The sequence below is a fragment of the Macaca mulatta genome, chromosome 8 (assembly GCF_049350105.2).
Source record: "Macaca mulatta isolate MMU2019108-1 chromosome 8, T2T-MMU8v2.0, whole genome shotgun sequence".
Classification (NCBI taxonomy): Eukaryota; Metazoa; Chordata; class Mammalia; order Primates; family Cercopithecidae; genus Macaca; species Macaca mulatta.
Window position 1 is genome coordinate 31855223 of NC_133413.1, and position 15881 is coordinate 31871103.

The window sequence follows — 15881 nt, forward strand, 5'->3', positions numbered from 1 at the left end:
CACATTCAGCTAATTGTTTGTATTTTTAGTAGAGACAGGGTTTCACCATATTGGCCAGGTAGGTCTCAAACCCCTGACCTCGTGATCTGCCCACCTCGGCCTCCCAAAGTGCTGGGATTACAGGCATGAGCCACTGCACTCGGCTATCATTTATTTCTTTGCTTTAGTCTAGGTCATTGATTAACTATGCCTATTCAAGAAAGTTGTTTCTATTCACTAACATGTGAGAGCACCTTAAAATGTACTACTCTGTGTGTGTGTGTGTGTGTGTGTGTGTGTGTGTGTAGCTTTAGAAACTATATTTCACCTGTAGAATGCATCTATTGCTTATAATAACACCTTAAAATAGTGATACCTCAGAGGGATTATAACCCGTTATCCTACAGATTTTCTAATGTAGATTAGGGAAGGAAACCCAGCTCTACTTTTGCAAACGATTTAAAGATCTGCAACAAAATTAATTGATTAAAATCATTAACTACAGATATCTTCAGGCATTTTTTCTGGTCAGTTTTATGCACATTGAGAGTATATATGCAAGAAACAGGAGCTGATTAGAAGAGGTTTTCCTATAGTATGAGGCTTTTAAAGTGCAGTAAACTTGAGAATGTGGAGTTTCTCCATATACAGCTTTTCAAAACTGTAGTGATCTGTGAAGTAAATATAATTCTAATGCCCAGAAGAGCATTGAGCCTGTGGACTGTGACTCTAGAAAGGGAACCAGCAATTGGGGAATATGGTGGGGTACTAGCAATAGGTTAGAGCTTTAAAAATCAATGTCCCTGGCTGGGTGCGATGGCTCATGCCTGTAATCCCAGCACTTTGGGAGGCCAAGGCAGGTGGATCCCCTGAGGTCGGGAGTTCGAGACCAGCCTGACCAACATGGAGAAACCCTGTCTCTACTAAAAATAGAAAATTAGCAGGGCATGGTAGTGCATGCCTGTAATCCCACCTTACTCAGGAGGCTGAGGCAGGAGAATCACTTGAACCTGAGAGGTGGAGGTTACAGTGAGCCAAGATCGAGCCATTGGACTCCAGCCTGGGCAACAAGAGTGAAACTCCATCTCAAAAACAAAACAAAACAAGAAAAGTCAATGTCACTTTATTTTGCCCTGAAGATGCCACAGAAGACTTATTCTAAGACTAGATAACTTACACTTTTGATGGCAACTTGCTATTAATACGTTTGAGGGATTTTTGCTTCTGAGGTTACAGATAATATTCAGACTGCTGATATTAATAAAAATATTTATTTAACTAATTTATATTCCTATTGCACTTCTTATTTGCTTTGCAGCTTTAATTAGTTTGTCCTTTGGAGGAGCAATCGGACTGATGTTTTTGATGCTTGGATGTGCCCTTCCAATATACAAGTATGTAAAATGTTTGTCTTTCTGAATATTTAAGGGTAAAATTTTTCTACTTTTAAAGCTTAAAAAAAGTGTTTTTTTTTTTTCACTACTGTAAAAGTAAAGCAGAGAAATGTTCACTTACCAAACACATACCTTTGTAAAAATCATCACTTAAAATTTGTTTCTAAAGATTTTAGGACACCAAAATGCAAATAAGACTTTTGGCTGTTACCTGCTCTTTCACTACTGCTGAGTCTGCAATGGCAGGATAGCTACACAGTACCTCAGCCCTCCTGCTCAGTTTTTAACACCTATTGATAATACTAATTACAAGAAAATTTAAAATGTCTTTTTGCAAAAAAATGCCATAAGCAGTCAAAGCACAAATGACTAAAAAAAAAAAAGATATGTAAACAATTACTTTCCGGCCGGGTGTGGTGGCTCACCCACGCCTGTAATCCCAGCACTTTCGGAGGCCAAAGGTGGGAGGATTGCCTGAGGTCAGGAGTTCGAGACCAGCCTGGCTAACATGGTGAAACCCCATCTCTACTAAAAATACAAAAAAAAAAATTAGCCAGGCATGGTGGCGCATGCCTGTAGTCCCAGGTACTCGGGAGGCTGAGGCAGGAGAATCACCTGAACCCAGGAGACGGAGGTTGCAGTGAGCTAAGATCACGCCACTGCACTCCAGCCTGGGCAACAGAGCAAGACTCCGTTTCCAAAAAAAAACAAAAAAACAAATATTGCTTTCCTTAGGATAGAAAGAACTTCTCAAAGTTAACATTTTAACATTTAGATAAATTAGAAAACAATGGACAACTCAATAGAAAAAAAATATAAAAAGAGAACTACAAATTGCTAATAAGCATATAAAAATATCCCCAGCTTCACTGAAAACTAAGCCAAATCCATTGGCAAAGACAAGAGACAGTGCAAGCAGACACTCTTTTGTGCTGTGGGGGAGTACACATAGGTAGTTTTCTTGGAGATAAGTTTGCTTGTAGCTCTCAAAGTATATATTCTTTGAGGTAGCCCTTTCACTCATGCAAACCCACTTGCAGATGTTTACATGGATACATTTAGTGGGGGAGAGTATGGATGTTCAAGCAGCCTTGTTTTTTGGTTTTTGGTTTTGTTTTGTTCATCTGAGCCTTATTTATAAGAGCCAAAAAAAAATTCTGGAAATATCCTAAATGTCCTTCAGAAGAAAAATGGTTACATTATAGTAAATCTATTAATGGAAATACAAGGCAGTCTTAAAAAGAATGAGGAAGAGCTGTAAGTGCGAACATGTGAATATGTTCAAGACACACTGTTAGGAAACTGCAGGGACCCATTCATATTTTAAAGTTTATGTGGAAATGTGGAAGAGTCCCCGAGAAGCTCAATAGGAGAGTGGGCAAGAGGAGATTTGGAGAACTTTTAGTCTTTACTTTTTGTGCTTTTGTACTGTTTAAATTATTTTTCTTAAGCATATATTCAATTTTTAATTTTTTTTCTTAAAATGTTTAGGAAATGGTCAGGCACAGTGGCTCACACCTGTAATCCTAGCACTTTGGGGGGCCTAGGCGGGTGGATCCCCTGAGCTCAGGAGTTGAAGACCAGCCTGGCCAACATGGTGAAACCTCATCTCCACTAAAAATACAAAAATTAGCAGGGCATGGTGGCACACGCCTGTAATCCCAGCTAGTCAGCGGGGCTGAGGCAGGAGAATCACTTGAACCCAGGAGGCAGAAGTTTCAGTGAGCCGAGATCACACCACTGCACTCCAGCCTGGGCAACAGAGCCAGACTCCGTCTCAAAAAAATAAAAATAAATTTAGGAAACATAAATAGCTGCTTATCATTAGCCTCTGTATAATCAGATCTCCACCATGGTATGTATTTTATTCTATGGTAGTTTTAAGGGCATGTATTTCCTTTTTAACTTTTTATTTTGAAACAATTTTAGATTCTGAAGAAGTTGCAAAAATCATACACAGAGATCCCCTGTACCCTCCACACAGCTTGCCAGAGTCGTAAGATCTTACATAACTGTAGTTACCAAAACCAGGAAATGACTGTGGTACAATACAATTAACTAGATGGTAGAGTAAAAGCCATCTGTTTTTATTGTGATAAATTCTATATTCTGACTGAAAGTGTTCAAAATTACTTTTAGCTTCTTTTCTGTATTTTGATTTCTGTAATTTGGGAGTTCCTTGTGATGTAAGGGAAGTTAAGTTTAGGGTTGCTTCAGCTTTATGCTAAGTTTGGGTATCATCCATTAGAAGTCAAGGGAATGAATCTTGATTTTTTTAAAAAGACCATATTTTGTGTGTAGGAAAATGACATAGCAAAAATTACATTAACTTATTTTTCTTTTTCTAGCAAATACTGGCCCCTCTTTGTTCTATTTTTTTACATCCTTTCACCTATTCCATACTGCATAGCAAGAAGATTAGTGGATGATACAGATGCTATGAGTAACGCTTGTAAGGAACTTGCCATCTTTCTTACAACAGGCATTGTTGTGTCAGCTTTTGGACTCCCTATTGTATTTGCCAGAGCGCATCTGGTAAGTGATTATCTTCTTCCATTGATGATTTTATATTGAACATGTGTTACATTTTTCTCAAGCAAAGTTTTTGTTAATGACATGAAAAGAGATGAAAGACATAAGAGCCTAGAAGACAGAGATTAAAATCTCACTTTATTGTTTGTTCTTGTTAACTAAAAAAAGAGATATTTGAGAACGTGGCTTGGATCTGCAGCAGCTGTTGGCTTGCTAATACTTAACTGTCAGAGTTGAGCATATCAACTCCCCTGGTGCTGAACAACCCAGGCCTATCCTGTAAAACTTAAAATCTGGAAGACTTGAAAAAGATGTATGTGCTCTGCAGGCGGAAGAGCACTGAAGAGGGGAAGGGGCTGGCTATGGGTACTCAGTTCTTCCTCCCAAACTTACTGATCCACACTTGGCGCCTTCATCTCTGGGGAGGTAGAGAAGACAGCCATATGGAGAAGGCAATTGTTTTCCCACCCCTTCAAAAGAATGTACACGGGTGTGTTTCCATCTGTGATATGCTAAAATTTAATCTACTCTAGACAGATTTTTAGATTAAGGAAGAGTAAGCATATTCCTTTATAAACAGAAACTTGTAGAATTTTATGCTGCTTCATCGTAGCCCAGAAGTCAAGCTTGTTTTTGAATGGTCATTTCATGACTTTCTTTTTAAAGGAACCAATGGTAAATGAAAACAATATAAAACAGTATAAAAGTACCACTAAGTATGTGTTCAGCACTGTAACAATTACTGTTACAAGCCATGTTTCTTTTAGATCATAATTAGGACACAACTGGAGCCTTTTTTTTTTTTCATTTTCCTTTTGTTTTTCATGCCTGTTAACTGAGTGTATCTTATTTCCATAGATTGAGTGGGGAGCTTGTGCACTTGTTCTCACAGGAAACACAGTCATCTTTGCAACTATACTAGGCTTTTTCTTGGTCTTTGGAAGCAACGACGACTTCAGCTGGCAGCAGTGGTGAAAAGAAATTACTGAACTATTGTCAAATGGACTTCCTGTCATTCGTTGGCCATTCACGCACACAGGAGACGGGGCAGTTAATGCTGAATGATATAGCAAGCCTGTTGGGGGTATTTTAGGTGCTCCCTTCTCACTTTTATTGTAAGCGTACTATTTTCACAGAGACTTGCTGAAGGATTAAAAGGATTTTCTCTTTTGGAAAAGCCTGACTGATTTCACACTTATCTATAGTATGCTTTTTGTGGCGTCCTGCTGAATTTAAATATTTATGTGTTTTTCCTGTTTGGTTGATTTTTTTGGAATCAATATGCAATGTTAAACACTTTTTTAATGTAATCATTTACATTGGTTAGGAATTCAGAATTCTGCCGGCTCTATTACTGGGCAAGTACATCTTTTCTCTTAAAATTATTTAGCCTCCATTATTACAAAAAATTGTAAAAATAAGTTTTCAATCAGTCAGGATGACATCACTCCCAATGTTATGCAGACATGCAGATGGTTCAGATGGTTGGCATACGTTATAGACTATATACTCAGTGCAAATATAGCTGCATTTATACCTCAGAGGGGCCAAGTGTTAATGCCCATGCCCTCCATAAGGGTTGCTGGTTTTACTAATGACAGGTGTTTTGTGAATTGAAAATTATTTTATGGAATTGCTACAGAGGAGTACTTTTCTTCTCAATTGTTAGAAGAATTTATGTTAAACTTTGAGGTAAGGGTGTAAAAACAGATTTTTGAGATAAGGTTTTTATTTATGTTTATTATCGTTAGAGTGAGTTGCAATATGGGAAGAAATGACATTGAAATTCCAGTTTTTGAATCCTGTTTCTATTTGTAAGTGAATTTTGTGATCTCCTATCAACCTTTCATGTTTTACCCTGTTAAAATGGACATACATGGAACCACTACTGATGAGGGACAGTTGTATGTTTGCATCATATATGCCAGAAAACCTTCCTCTGCTTCCTCCTCTTGACTTATTTTGTATGTTGTATATATTACATAAAATAACTTTTCAAATATAGTTTAATAACACTTAGAAGTGTTTACTTACCTGGAAAATAATTGCTATGCCGTACATTCAGAATGCCCCCTCCCCGACAAGGCCTTGCCATGATTAACAAGTAACTTGTTAGTCTTACAGATAATTCATGCATTAACAGTTTAAGATTTAGACCATGGTAATGGTAGTTCTTATTCTCTAAGGTTATATCATATGTAATTTAAAAGTATTTAAGACAAGTCTCCTGTATACCTCTGAACTGTTTTGATTTTGATTTCATCATGATAGATCTGCTGTTTCCTTAAAAAAGGCATTTGTTGTGTGAGTTAATGCAAAGTAGCCAAGTCCAGCTATATAGCAGCTTCAGAAACATACGTGACCAAAAAATTCCCAGTAACTAGGCATGATCAATTTATAGTGGTCGTTTACATCTAACAATTATCAGGACTTTTTTCGGGAGTGGGTTATAAAAACATTCAAGTTGGTCTGACAGTATTTTGTTAAGAATATTTGTTTGTATGTTTATTCAGTATACTTACATAAAAATTATTTCGCCATCAGCCAAAACTCAGTAATCATGACAGCTATCTTTTGTTGTTTTATGAAGTTTATTTCTCAAGAAAATGGGAATAAATTTGGGGTTTGTTCACCATTTTTACTAAAGATGCCTAAAGCCACAGGTGTTATTGCCTAACTTAAGCCATGACTTTTAGATACGAGATGACGGGAAGCAGGATGAAATATCAGGATGAAATATTGGCATGTGGCTGGAGCCTTCACACTTGAGGCTGAAAGTGGCTTGTGGTATTATAATGTTCAGACTTGAAGAGGAAGGTGCAGGTACACATGAATTAGACAGCTGGTGAGACAGTTGGGAACTCTTTGTGCCTGTGATCTACTGGACTTTTTTTGCAGGAAGTGCATTCTCTAGTCCTTCCCCATTTTCTGTTCTAGATGTCAGTGCAGTGCACTGCTACTGTTTTATCCACTTGGCCATAGACTCTTTTTCTAACAGCTGCATATTCTTTCTATATACTAATTGCATTGGCAGCATTGTGTCTTTGACCTTGTACACTAGCTTGACATAGTGCTGTCTCTGATTTCTAGGCTAGTTACTTGAGATATGAATTTTCCATAGAATATGCACTGATACAGCATTACCATTCTTCTATGGAATGAAAACTTTTGATGATGAAACAATAAAGATTTTAAATACCTATTTTAGTTTGTGGGTGTTTTTGAAATGAAAATATATTGCACGCTTTTGTTGTAAAGTGCATTAACCATTTTAATAATGTGATATAAAGCAAGATGACACTGGTGTAATGTTAGACTTGCAGAAGTTTCCATTCCAAAATAAAATGGAAACCATAGTAACAGATATTACTATGCAGCCCTGTGATTTTGAGCTATAGTAAAAGGATTGGTAATCTGGGAAGTAGAATTTTTATAAAATCTTTTACAAAAACAGTCATAGAAGGTTTTGTTGACATTTAAGACTACTACTGATCTAAAGGCAAGGTCCTACCTGTTCTTAAATTTTCAGAACATTTTTATGACTACTTACTATGTATTTTATTACCACTCATTATTATAGCATGTTACTTTTTGTGAACATTTTAAACAAAAAATGTTTCTGTTTGGTACACTATGAAGAGAGAAAAGTACTGTTCTTTTTTTTCAAACATTAGTCATGTCCCAAATTGTCCTAATTATAATCTCATCATATACTTTAAAAAGTTAGGCCATGGACACTAAATGTCTGCTCTAATATGATTTTGGGGTCATTGTCAAAATAATCCAGTTTTTTTTTTTTTTTTTTGAGATTTGCTTTGTGCCTAGGCTGTAGTCCAGTGGTATAATCTCTGCTCACTGCAATTTCTGCCTCCTAGGTTCAAGCGATTCTCGTGCTTCAGCCTCTTAAGTAGCTGGGATTACATGCATGGGTCACCATACCTGGTTAATTTTTATATTTCTTGTAGAAACAGGGTTTTGCCATGTTGGCCACACTGGTCTCAAACTCCTGGCCTCAAGTGATCCCCCTGCCCCCTCAGCCTCCTGAGTAGCTGAGATTATCGGCGTGCACCACCACGCCGGGCTAACTTTCGTATTTTTTGTAGAGACGGGGTTTTGCCATGTTGGCCACACTGGTCTCAAACTCCTGGCCACTACCTCCCCGAAAAAAGTGCTGGGATTACAGGCGTGAGCCACCACACTTAGCCAAAATAATCCAGATTTCTAAAGTCTAGGATATTTATATTGAATGTGACTAGATTCTTAAGTTTCAGATAACTTTTAATCAATGCACCAAAGTTAACAAGCAACACATTATTGTTAAGTGATATGTGTGTTTTAGGTCCCAGGATGCTTTATGATGTATACGATTGGTGGGAAATTGAAATTCGTATTTCTTCCCTATAATCTTGTATTGCCCTTTCTTTCAGTGAAGATTAGGAGCTCTGATTTTATTACAGGTCTGTTCATTTTATGGCATTCCCAAGGAAGAAGACATATCCTGTAGGTAAATATTTCAGATCAATGAAGCTTAACTTACTAAGAACTAATGTTTGTTTTACTGTAATCGTTTGAACGTATTAAGTGGATCGTACACTTGTGCTTTCTTAGAATATATTAAACCACTTTAATTTTGCCTTGGTAATTTAGGACTATCATCATAAACTATGTCCCCCCCCAATCGTAAGTGGCTGCAGACCTGTAGTTTTCTGGAATTGTGTTTTTGATCCTTTTCGTACAACTGAGTATTTGTTTCTAGCACCCCTTAACTTATTTTGTTTCCAAGTTGCTGATTTACAGTATATTAGGAAGAGTGGAAAGTGGTCAAGGAAAAAAATAAGGCAATCAAGCTTATTAAATCAATTATGTAACATTTCTGTACACAGTACAACGTCAGTGAACTTAATTAGGGTGCCTCCTACCTCTTGCACAAATGAAATGCTTTGTGATAGGTATTCTTCCTCTTGAAAGGCTTTTTTAAGAAAACAAAATTAATTTTTAACTGTATACTAGATCATCTGAGATTGCAAAAGGAGCACCACGTAAGGAGGTGTTCCCGTGCTGTGCAGCGGAAGAAGCCTTATTATTAAGTTTACTACGCTTTAATGTAGGGCTTATTCTGAGCTCAAGATACTCATAGACCTTTATCTGATTTCTGGGGTCTTATATCTCACTTCACCCTTTGTGTTTAGTTACTAAAAGTTTAGGGATGAAGACAGATTTACAGATTATTTTTACAAGAAACTTTAGACTGTATGGTTTGCTTCCAGTCTCTTGAAGATTATTTGAATTCATCTGTGATTTATGTGGCTTATGCCCATACACATGGTTAGTCACAGCGATTCAAATATTTACTGTTAAGCTTGTAAATTCCAGCAGAGGGTGGTGGGAACAGAGAAAATCCAAACCTGTTTCTATGAGTGAGAGATTATGACCATAAAGCATTTATCTTTCAACTGTAATTCTGGGGAGTTTTGTATTTAGAGGCAGTACTCCGTGTGTGTGTGTGTGTGTGTGTGTGTGTGTGTGTGTGTGTGTGTGTGTGTGTGTCTGTGTGTGTGTGTGTGTAGTGGGGGCAGAATCAGAATTTTTATTTTACTTCAAAAGACAGTAGAGGCTGGGCGCAGTGGCTCACACCTGTAATCGCAGCATTTTGGGAAGCTGAGGTGGGTGGATCACTTGAGGTCAGACCTTTGAGACCATCCTGGCCAACATAGTGAAACCCCATCTCTTCTAAAAATAAAAAAATTAAGTCTGGTGTGGTGGTGGTGCCTGTAGTCCCAGCTACTTGAGAGGCTGAGGCAGGAAAATCGCCTGAACCTATGAGGCAGAGGTTGTAGTGAGCCAAGATCGTGCCACTGCACTCCAGCCTGAGTGGCAGAGCGAGACTCTGTCTCAAAAAAAAAAAAAAGTAGAACATCTAATACTGTGAAAGGGAAGCGTGGTGGCAGTTTACAACCATAGAAACCAGCAAATAGAATAAAATACTAAAGACTAAACCTGAGTATTTCCATGTCTGTTAGTTAAGAGCATTAGTATTTATTAATTATCTTGATATATAGTGTGTCTGGCATTTAATATCGAAAGTATCTTTTGGTAGATCAGTTTATTGTATAATATGTAAATACAACTATGACATAAAAGTAAATGAACTTGTGTAGATTTGGGAACCTCCCCAAAATAGGACAGATGTTTTCCTGAAAGCTAGGTTTACTTATGTCAGCTATTTGAGGATTGTTTCTAAAAGGGTTTACAACTGAAACAACTTTCTAGGATTAAACCAAGTATAGATGGATTTATTTTTGTCAGGGTCTAAATCATCAGCTTCCAAAACATAAGCAAGAATTGGCTCTAAACATTAACTGAGTGTAGCAGTGAAGACAAAGGTGTTAGTCCCTGAGAATTAAAAGAAAAAGAAGGTGGTTTCGAGCTCTACTTCATACTAGAAATGATGTTTGTCATTTACTCATGTAAATGGCCTAGTAATTTAAATTAAATAATTTAATTTATTAAATTATCAACTAAATCAAAACAGTGATTAAAACAGTGATTTCAAAAATATATACATTTAAAAACCCAGATGCTAAGAAATGTCCAATGAATTAGGTAGAAACAACTTGGTGTTCACATCTCTGTATTTCGCTTCAGGTATGTCATAAGATACTTACGCTGAAATTCCACGTTTGGTTTCAGCTTTTCCTCTAGAAAACTTCCCTGTTCCCAGTGGCAGTTACATGCCACGTGACAGCATTCCAGGTACTACTGGAAAGAGGAAAATCTTGGAGCACAGTCCCTCTCTGAAGTGGTAATCTAATGAGATAAGAGAGACAGAAATATATCAAAGGAAGCTGATTCCTCTCCAAGCCGAGAGAGAAGTGTGGAGTTCACGGAAGGGAAAGATCTGAGAGGCAGAGGCTGGGTGGGGGGCCGTTTTCTCTGGCGGGTCCTGTGTCAGCCAGCAGGGTCATAGGGATGTGAGAGTTCCTCTGGAGCAGCAGTCTGGGGTTCTTCAGCGTCTTGGGGTTTCAGAGGCAATTGGGGACAGCTTTTTTATTCTGACACCCTGATCTCTAGACCCCAGATACCATGGAGATATAAAAAGTGGTGAGATTCAGGCTATATTTTAAAGAAATAAAAGGTTTGCTGATGAGTTGTGTGGAAGAGAGAGTGGAGTCAGGACTACCAAGTTTTTGCTCATCCGTATCACCTGGGTAGGAGTAAAGGCGTAGTGAGGGGAGAGATTGAAAATAAAAACCAAGGTTCTGGACCACAGATCCAAACTGGTTCATCATATCCACCCGTTACTCAGACATGCCACGATTTGCCTTGTTTCAGACCCTTGCCAAACAAAACACTATTCAGAGTTGGGACGCTAACTTTGTAACCGTTTTCTTTTCTTTTCTTTTCTTTTTTTTTCTTTGAGATGGAGTCTTGCTCTGTCTCCCAGGCTGGAGTGCACTGGTACGATCTCGGCTCACTGCAACCTCCACCTCCTGGGTTCAATTCTCCTGCCTCAGCTTCCCGAGTAGCTGGATCACAGGCACGCGCCACCACCACGCCTAGCTATTTTTTTTGTTGTTGTTGTATTTTTGGTAGAGACAGGGTTTAACCATATTGGACAGGCTGGTCTCAAACGCCTGACCTCAGGCAATCTACCCACCTCGGCCTCCCAAAGTGCTGGGATTACAGGCGTGAACCACCATGCCCGGCCTTTGTAACCATTTTTCAAATTCCTAGAGGGTTTACATTTTGTAGCACACATCACAGCGTAAGGGCTACACACCAGGTTCTGGAGGCAGACCACCCAACTTCTAGCTCTTCCTGATACTAGCGGTGTAACCTTAGCCTAGTTATTTAACCTGTGTCCCATTTCCACATGTGTAAAGTGAATATACTAATAGTATCTCATAAAGTGGTGGTGAGATTTAAATGTAACCCGCAGAGAGCTCACGTAGATAGGGAGTGAATGATAGATGTTAGCCGTTACTTTCACTGTTTCTTACCAATTACCTGTATTGCTAAGCAGTTTCCTCTTCTAAGTGGACAAACTCTTTAAAAACACATTTTAACGATCTAGTGGAACTAAGCATGTGATCCTCCCTATCCCTACTCCTGCACCAAATCTTAGCAATGATACACGTGTGTGTGTGTGTGTGTGTGTGTGTAGCAGAGAAATAGGCCAGGCATGGTGGCTCACACCTGTAATCCCAGAACTTTGGGAGGCTGAGGCGGGCGGATCACTTGAGGTCAGGAGTTTGAGACCAGCCCCGCCAACATGGTGAAACCCCCTCTCTACCAAAAAAAAAAAAAAAAAAAAATTAGCCAGGTGTGGTAGCTCATGCCTGTAATCCCAGCTACTCCGGAAGCTGAGGCAGGAGAATCGCTTGAACCTGGTAGGCAGAGGTTGCAGTAAGCTGAGATTGCACCACTGCACTCCAGCCTGCACAGCAGAGCAAGACTGTCTCAAAACAATACAAAACAAAAAAGAACAGAAAAATACATTGGCAAAGTTAAAACAAGAAAGGGAAGCCTTGGTGGATCTGAAACTAAGACATTTCTGAGAAAACGAAAACATACGGGATCATATTGAAGAGGGAAACTGCAGCCTAAAATGCTGCTAGCAAGCTTGGAAAAATACTACCATAAAAGGTGGGAGCCCTGCCAAAGAGCCTGTCATCGCTACAAGTGGTGGAATCCAGGAGCAGGAGGGGACTTATTGAGGCAACTTGCAGGGAGAGGACTTGGGGGGCCACAGGGGAGCAGCCAAGACGGTAGATACTTGCCTAGCTCCATGTACACATGCGTCTCCGTCTCACCCTCCATTCTGGGCCAGAGAGAACATGTTTCCTGCAGTAGCGAGGATAAGAATACCAAGTCTGGAAGAGCAGCCACCGGGCCGTCTGCTCAGCAGCACCTCGTTTTCATCCCTAATGCTGGGAAAATCCTGTGCCTCTCCCTTTAGTGAGACCCACAAGCAGTCACGTCTGGCCGTCCAGCCAGGGGGTCTCCGTGCAAAGAGGATCACTCAACAGCGCAGGAAGAAAACAAATTTGGAGAACTCACCACTGAAGAAACAAGAGAACACACCAAAGCTCCGTTTTTACTGTTTTAAGTATTGGAGCCACCCACGGGCCTAGGAAGACCCTAACAACTGTTGTGCAAAGTCAAGCTGATCAGGGTTAAAGTTAGAGAATATTTTACATTTTTTGCACCCAAATCCAATTAGGCTGCCCCAGGACTGAACCCTAGGGAAAACACTTCATTTTGGTTTTCCTCAGAGGCTCTTTGTTTTATCACAAAGATGAATTTGATTCAAAGACACATAGTATAATCTTAATACGGATAAACCTTATTCACCAATGTATTCTCCTTCCTTTAACACTCGTCCTGAGACAATGAACCCAGAACCTGCCATCTGCTTGGATAGGAAGGTAGGGAAAAGTTATGCTCGGAATGACATATCTTACATGACATTTTTTGTTTTGTTTTGTTTTTCTGAGATGGAGTCTGGCTCTGTCACCCAGGCTCTTGGCTCACTGCAACGTCCGCCTCCCCGGCATAAGCAATTCTCCTGCCTCAGCCTCCCAAGTAGTTGGGATTACAGGCACCCGCCACCACACCCAACTCATTTTTGTATTTTTAGTAGAGACGGAGTTTTACCATGTTGGTCAGGCTGGTCTTGAACTCCTGACCTCAAGTGATCTGCCTGCCTCAGCCTTCCAAAGTGTTGGGATTGCAGACGTGAGCCACTGTGCCCAGCTTACATGACATTTTGGATACCCACCTAGAACCCTGCATGGCCCATTGTGGACATTTATTCGAGTTGGAAAACTCTCTGATGGAGTCCAGATGGGCTCAATTATGCTGCAGCAGCAAACGACTCCCAAATCTCAGGGCTAACAACAAAGGTTTATTTCTCACTACGTCACAGATTGGCTGTGACTTTACTGGAGTATTGTCTCAGGAATCTGGGCTATCAGTAGCACTGTCGGTCTTCTGGCAGACTTGGGAACAAGCATGGAGGCCTCGATGGTGGCTGTTAGATCTCCTACCTGGAGGTCACACGCTCCTCCTCTACTCCCCTTTCATTGCCGGAGCAAGTCACACAGCCACGCCTGATCTCAAGACATGAGGGAAAGTGAATGCCAGCAAGACAGTCGAACACCCTTCTTTATACAACTCTTCCCTTATTTCTCCCCTGCTCCTGAAACTCATGTACAGTACTTGACTTTTTTCTGATGTAAATACTGTGTGGCCCAGGAGTGGTGGCTCACGCCTGTATTCCCAGCACTTTCGGAGGCAGAGGCGGGTGGATCCCTGGAGAGCAGGAGTTCAAGATCAGCCTAGGCAATATGATAAGCCTCATCTCTGTAAAAATACAAAAAGTAGCCAAATGTGGTGCTGCGGGCCTGTGGTCCCAGCTACTCCAGAGGCTGAGGTGGGAGGATCACTGAAGCCCAGGAGGCAGAGATTGCAGTGAGCCAAGATTTCACCACTGCACTCCAGCCTGGGCGGCAGAGCCAGACCCCATCTTAAAATTAAAAAAAAAAAATCTATATCATGTACCCCCAGATATGATGTACTGAAAAGCACACCATTTCCATTATATTCTTACCAAAAATGCATACCTTCATCTAATCCTGCACCCTTGATCTCCCTGGGCTTACGGGATCCTCCTACCTCAGCCTCCCTAGTAGCTGGGACTACAGGCACGCACCACCATGCCTGGCTAATTTTTTTTTTTTTTTTTGTAGAGACAGGGTTTCACCATGATGCCCAGGCTTAGGAGAATGCTTTAAAACCTCACAAATAAATAAGGAAAAGATAAAAGGCCCAAGAGAGAAATAGCAAAATATATAAACAGGCAATTTCTAAATAAAAACCCATAAGTGGCAAATAAAGAGTGCGGGAAGGGGCATTATTCTCATTAGTAATCACATAAATGAAATTTAAATATCCATCTCATACTTTATATTACCTACAAATTTGGCAAAGATCTGTAAAAATTATAATACCCAGTGTTTCTAAGAAATTATAATACCCAGGTAGTACATATGAAAATGATCACTCTCATATATTTTAGGTGAGAGTGTAAGTAGTTGGTCTGAACCTTCTAAAATGTAATTTGGTAGTAAATATTAAAAGCCTTCTATAATGTTATGATATAATAAGAAATATATTGGGAGGCCAAGCCAGGCAGATTGCTTGAGCCCAGGAGTTTGAGACCAGCCTGGGAAACATGGCAAAACCCTATCTCTACATAAATACAAAAAATTAGCCAGGTATGGTGGCACATGCCTGTGGTCCCAGCTACCTAGGAAGCTGAGGTGGCAGAATCACCTAAGCCTTGAGGTAGAGGCTGCAGTGAGCCATGATCATGCCACTGTGTTCCAGCCTGGGTGACAAGAGTAAGACCCTGTCTTAAAAAAAAAAAAAAAAAAAAAAATTTGGTTGCTACCCTCATTTCCTGGCACACAGCTCCTAACATCTTTGAGGTCTCTTAGGTCAGCAGTCCCCAATCTTTTTGGCATCGGGGACTGGTTTTGTGGAAGACAGTTTTTCCATGGACAGGGAGGCGGGGGATGGTTTTGGGATGAAACTGTTCTACCTCAGATCATCAGGCATTAGATTCTCATAGATCTCTAGATCCCTTGCATGTGCAATTCACAATAGAGCTTGTGATCCTGTGAGAGTCTGATGCCACCACTAACCTAACAGGAGGTGGAGCTCAGGTAGTAATGCTCGCTCATCAGCTGCTTACCTCCTGCTCTGCTGCCCGGTTCCTAACAGGCCACGGACTGATACTGGCCTCTGGCCTGGGGGTTGTAGGGCTCGGGAGTTGGGGACCCCTGCCTTACGTGATAAATGTCCTTCTGTTCCTGAGCTGTATCCCTTAGGGTAAACAGGTAATAAAGTAAAGCACTTTCCTGTGTTCTGTGAGCTGCTCTAGCAAATGGTCAAATCCAAGAAGGGGGTTGT

The 15881-nt window shown here is 40.2% G+C and overlaps 1 protein-coding gene across 2 annotated transcripts in view; it reads left to right on the top strand.

The window, feature by feature from the left end:
- Nucleotides 1–15881, top strand: part of LEPROTL1 (leptin receptor overlapping transcript like 1) — a 43665-nt gene that overhangs the window by 5304 nt on the left and 22480 nt on the right. Inside the window, 3 exon segments of one of the 2 annotated variants that reach the window (NM_001266983.2) lie at nucleotides 1298–1373; nucleotides 3722–3908; nucleotides 4764–7107. In NM_001266983.2, the coding sequence (NP_001253912.1) occupies nucleotides 1298–1373; nucleotides 3722–3908; nucleotides 4764–4880 (380 nt within the window). In that variant the 3' untranslated portion in view covers nucleotides 4881–7107. 2 annotated transcript variants of the gene reach the window in all.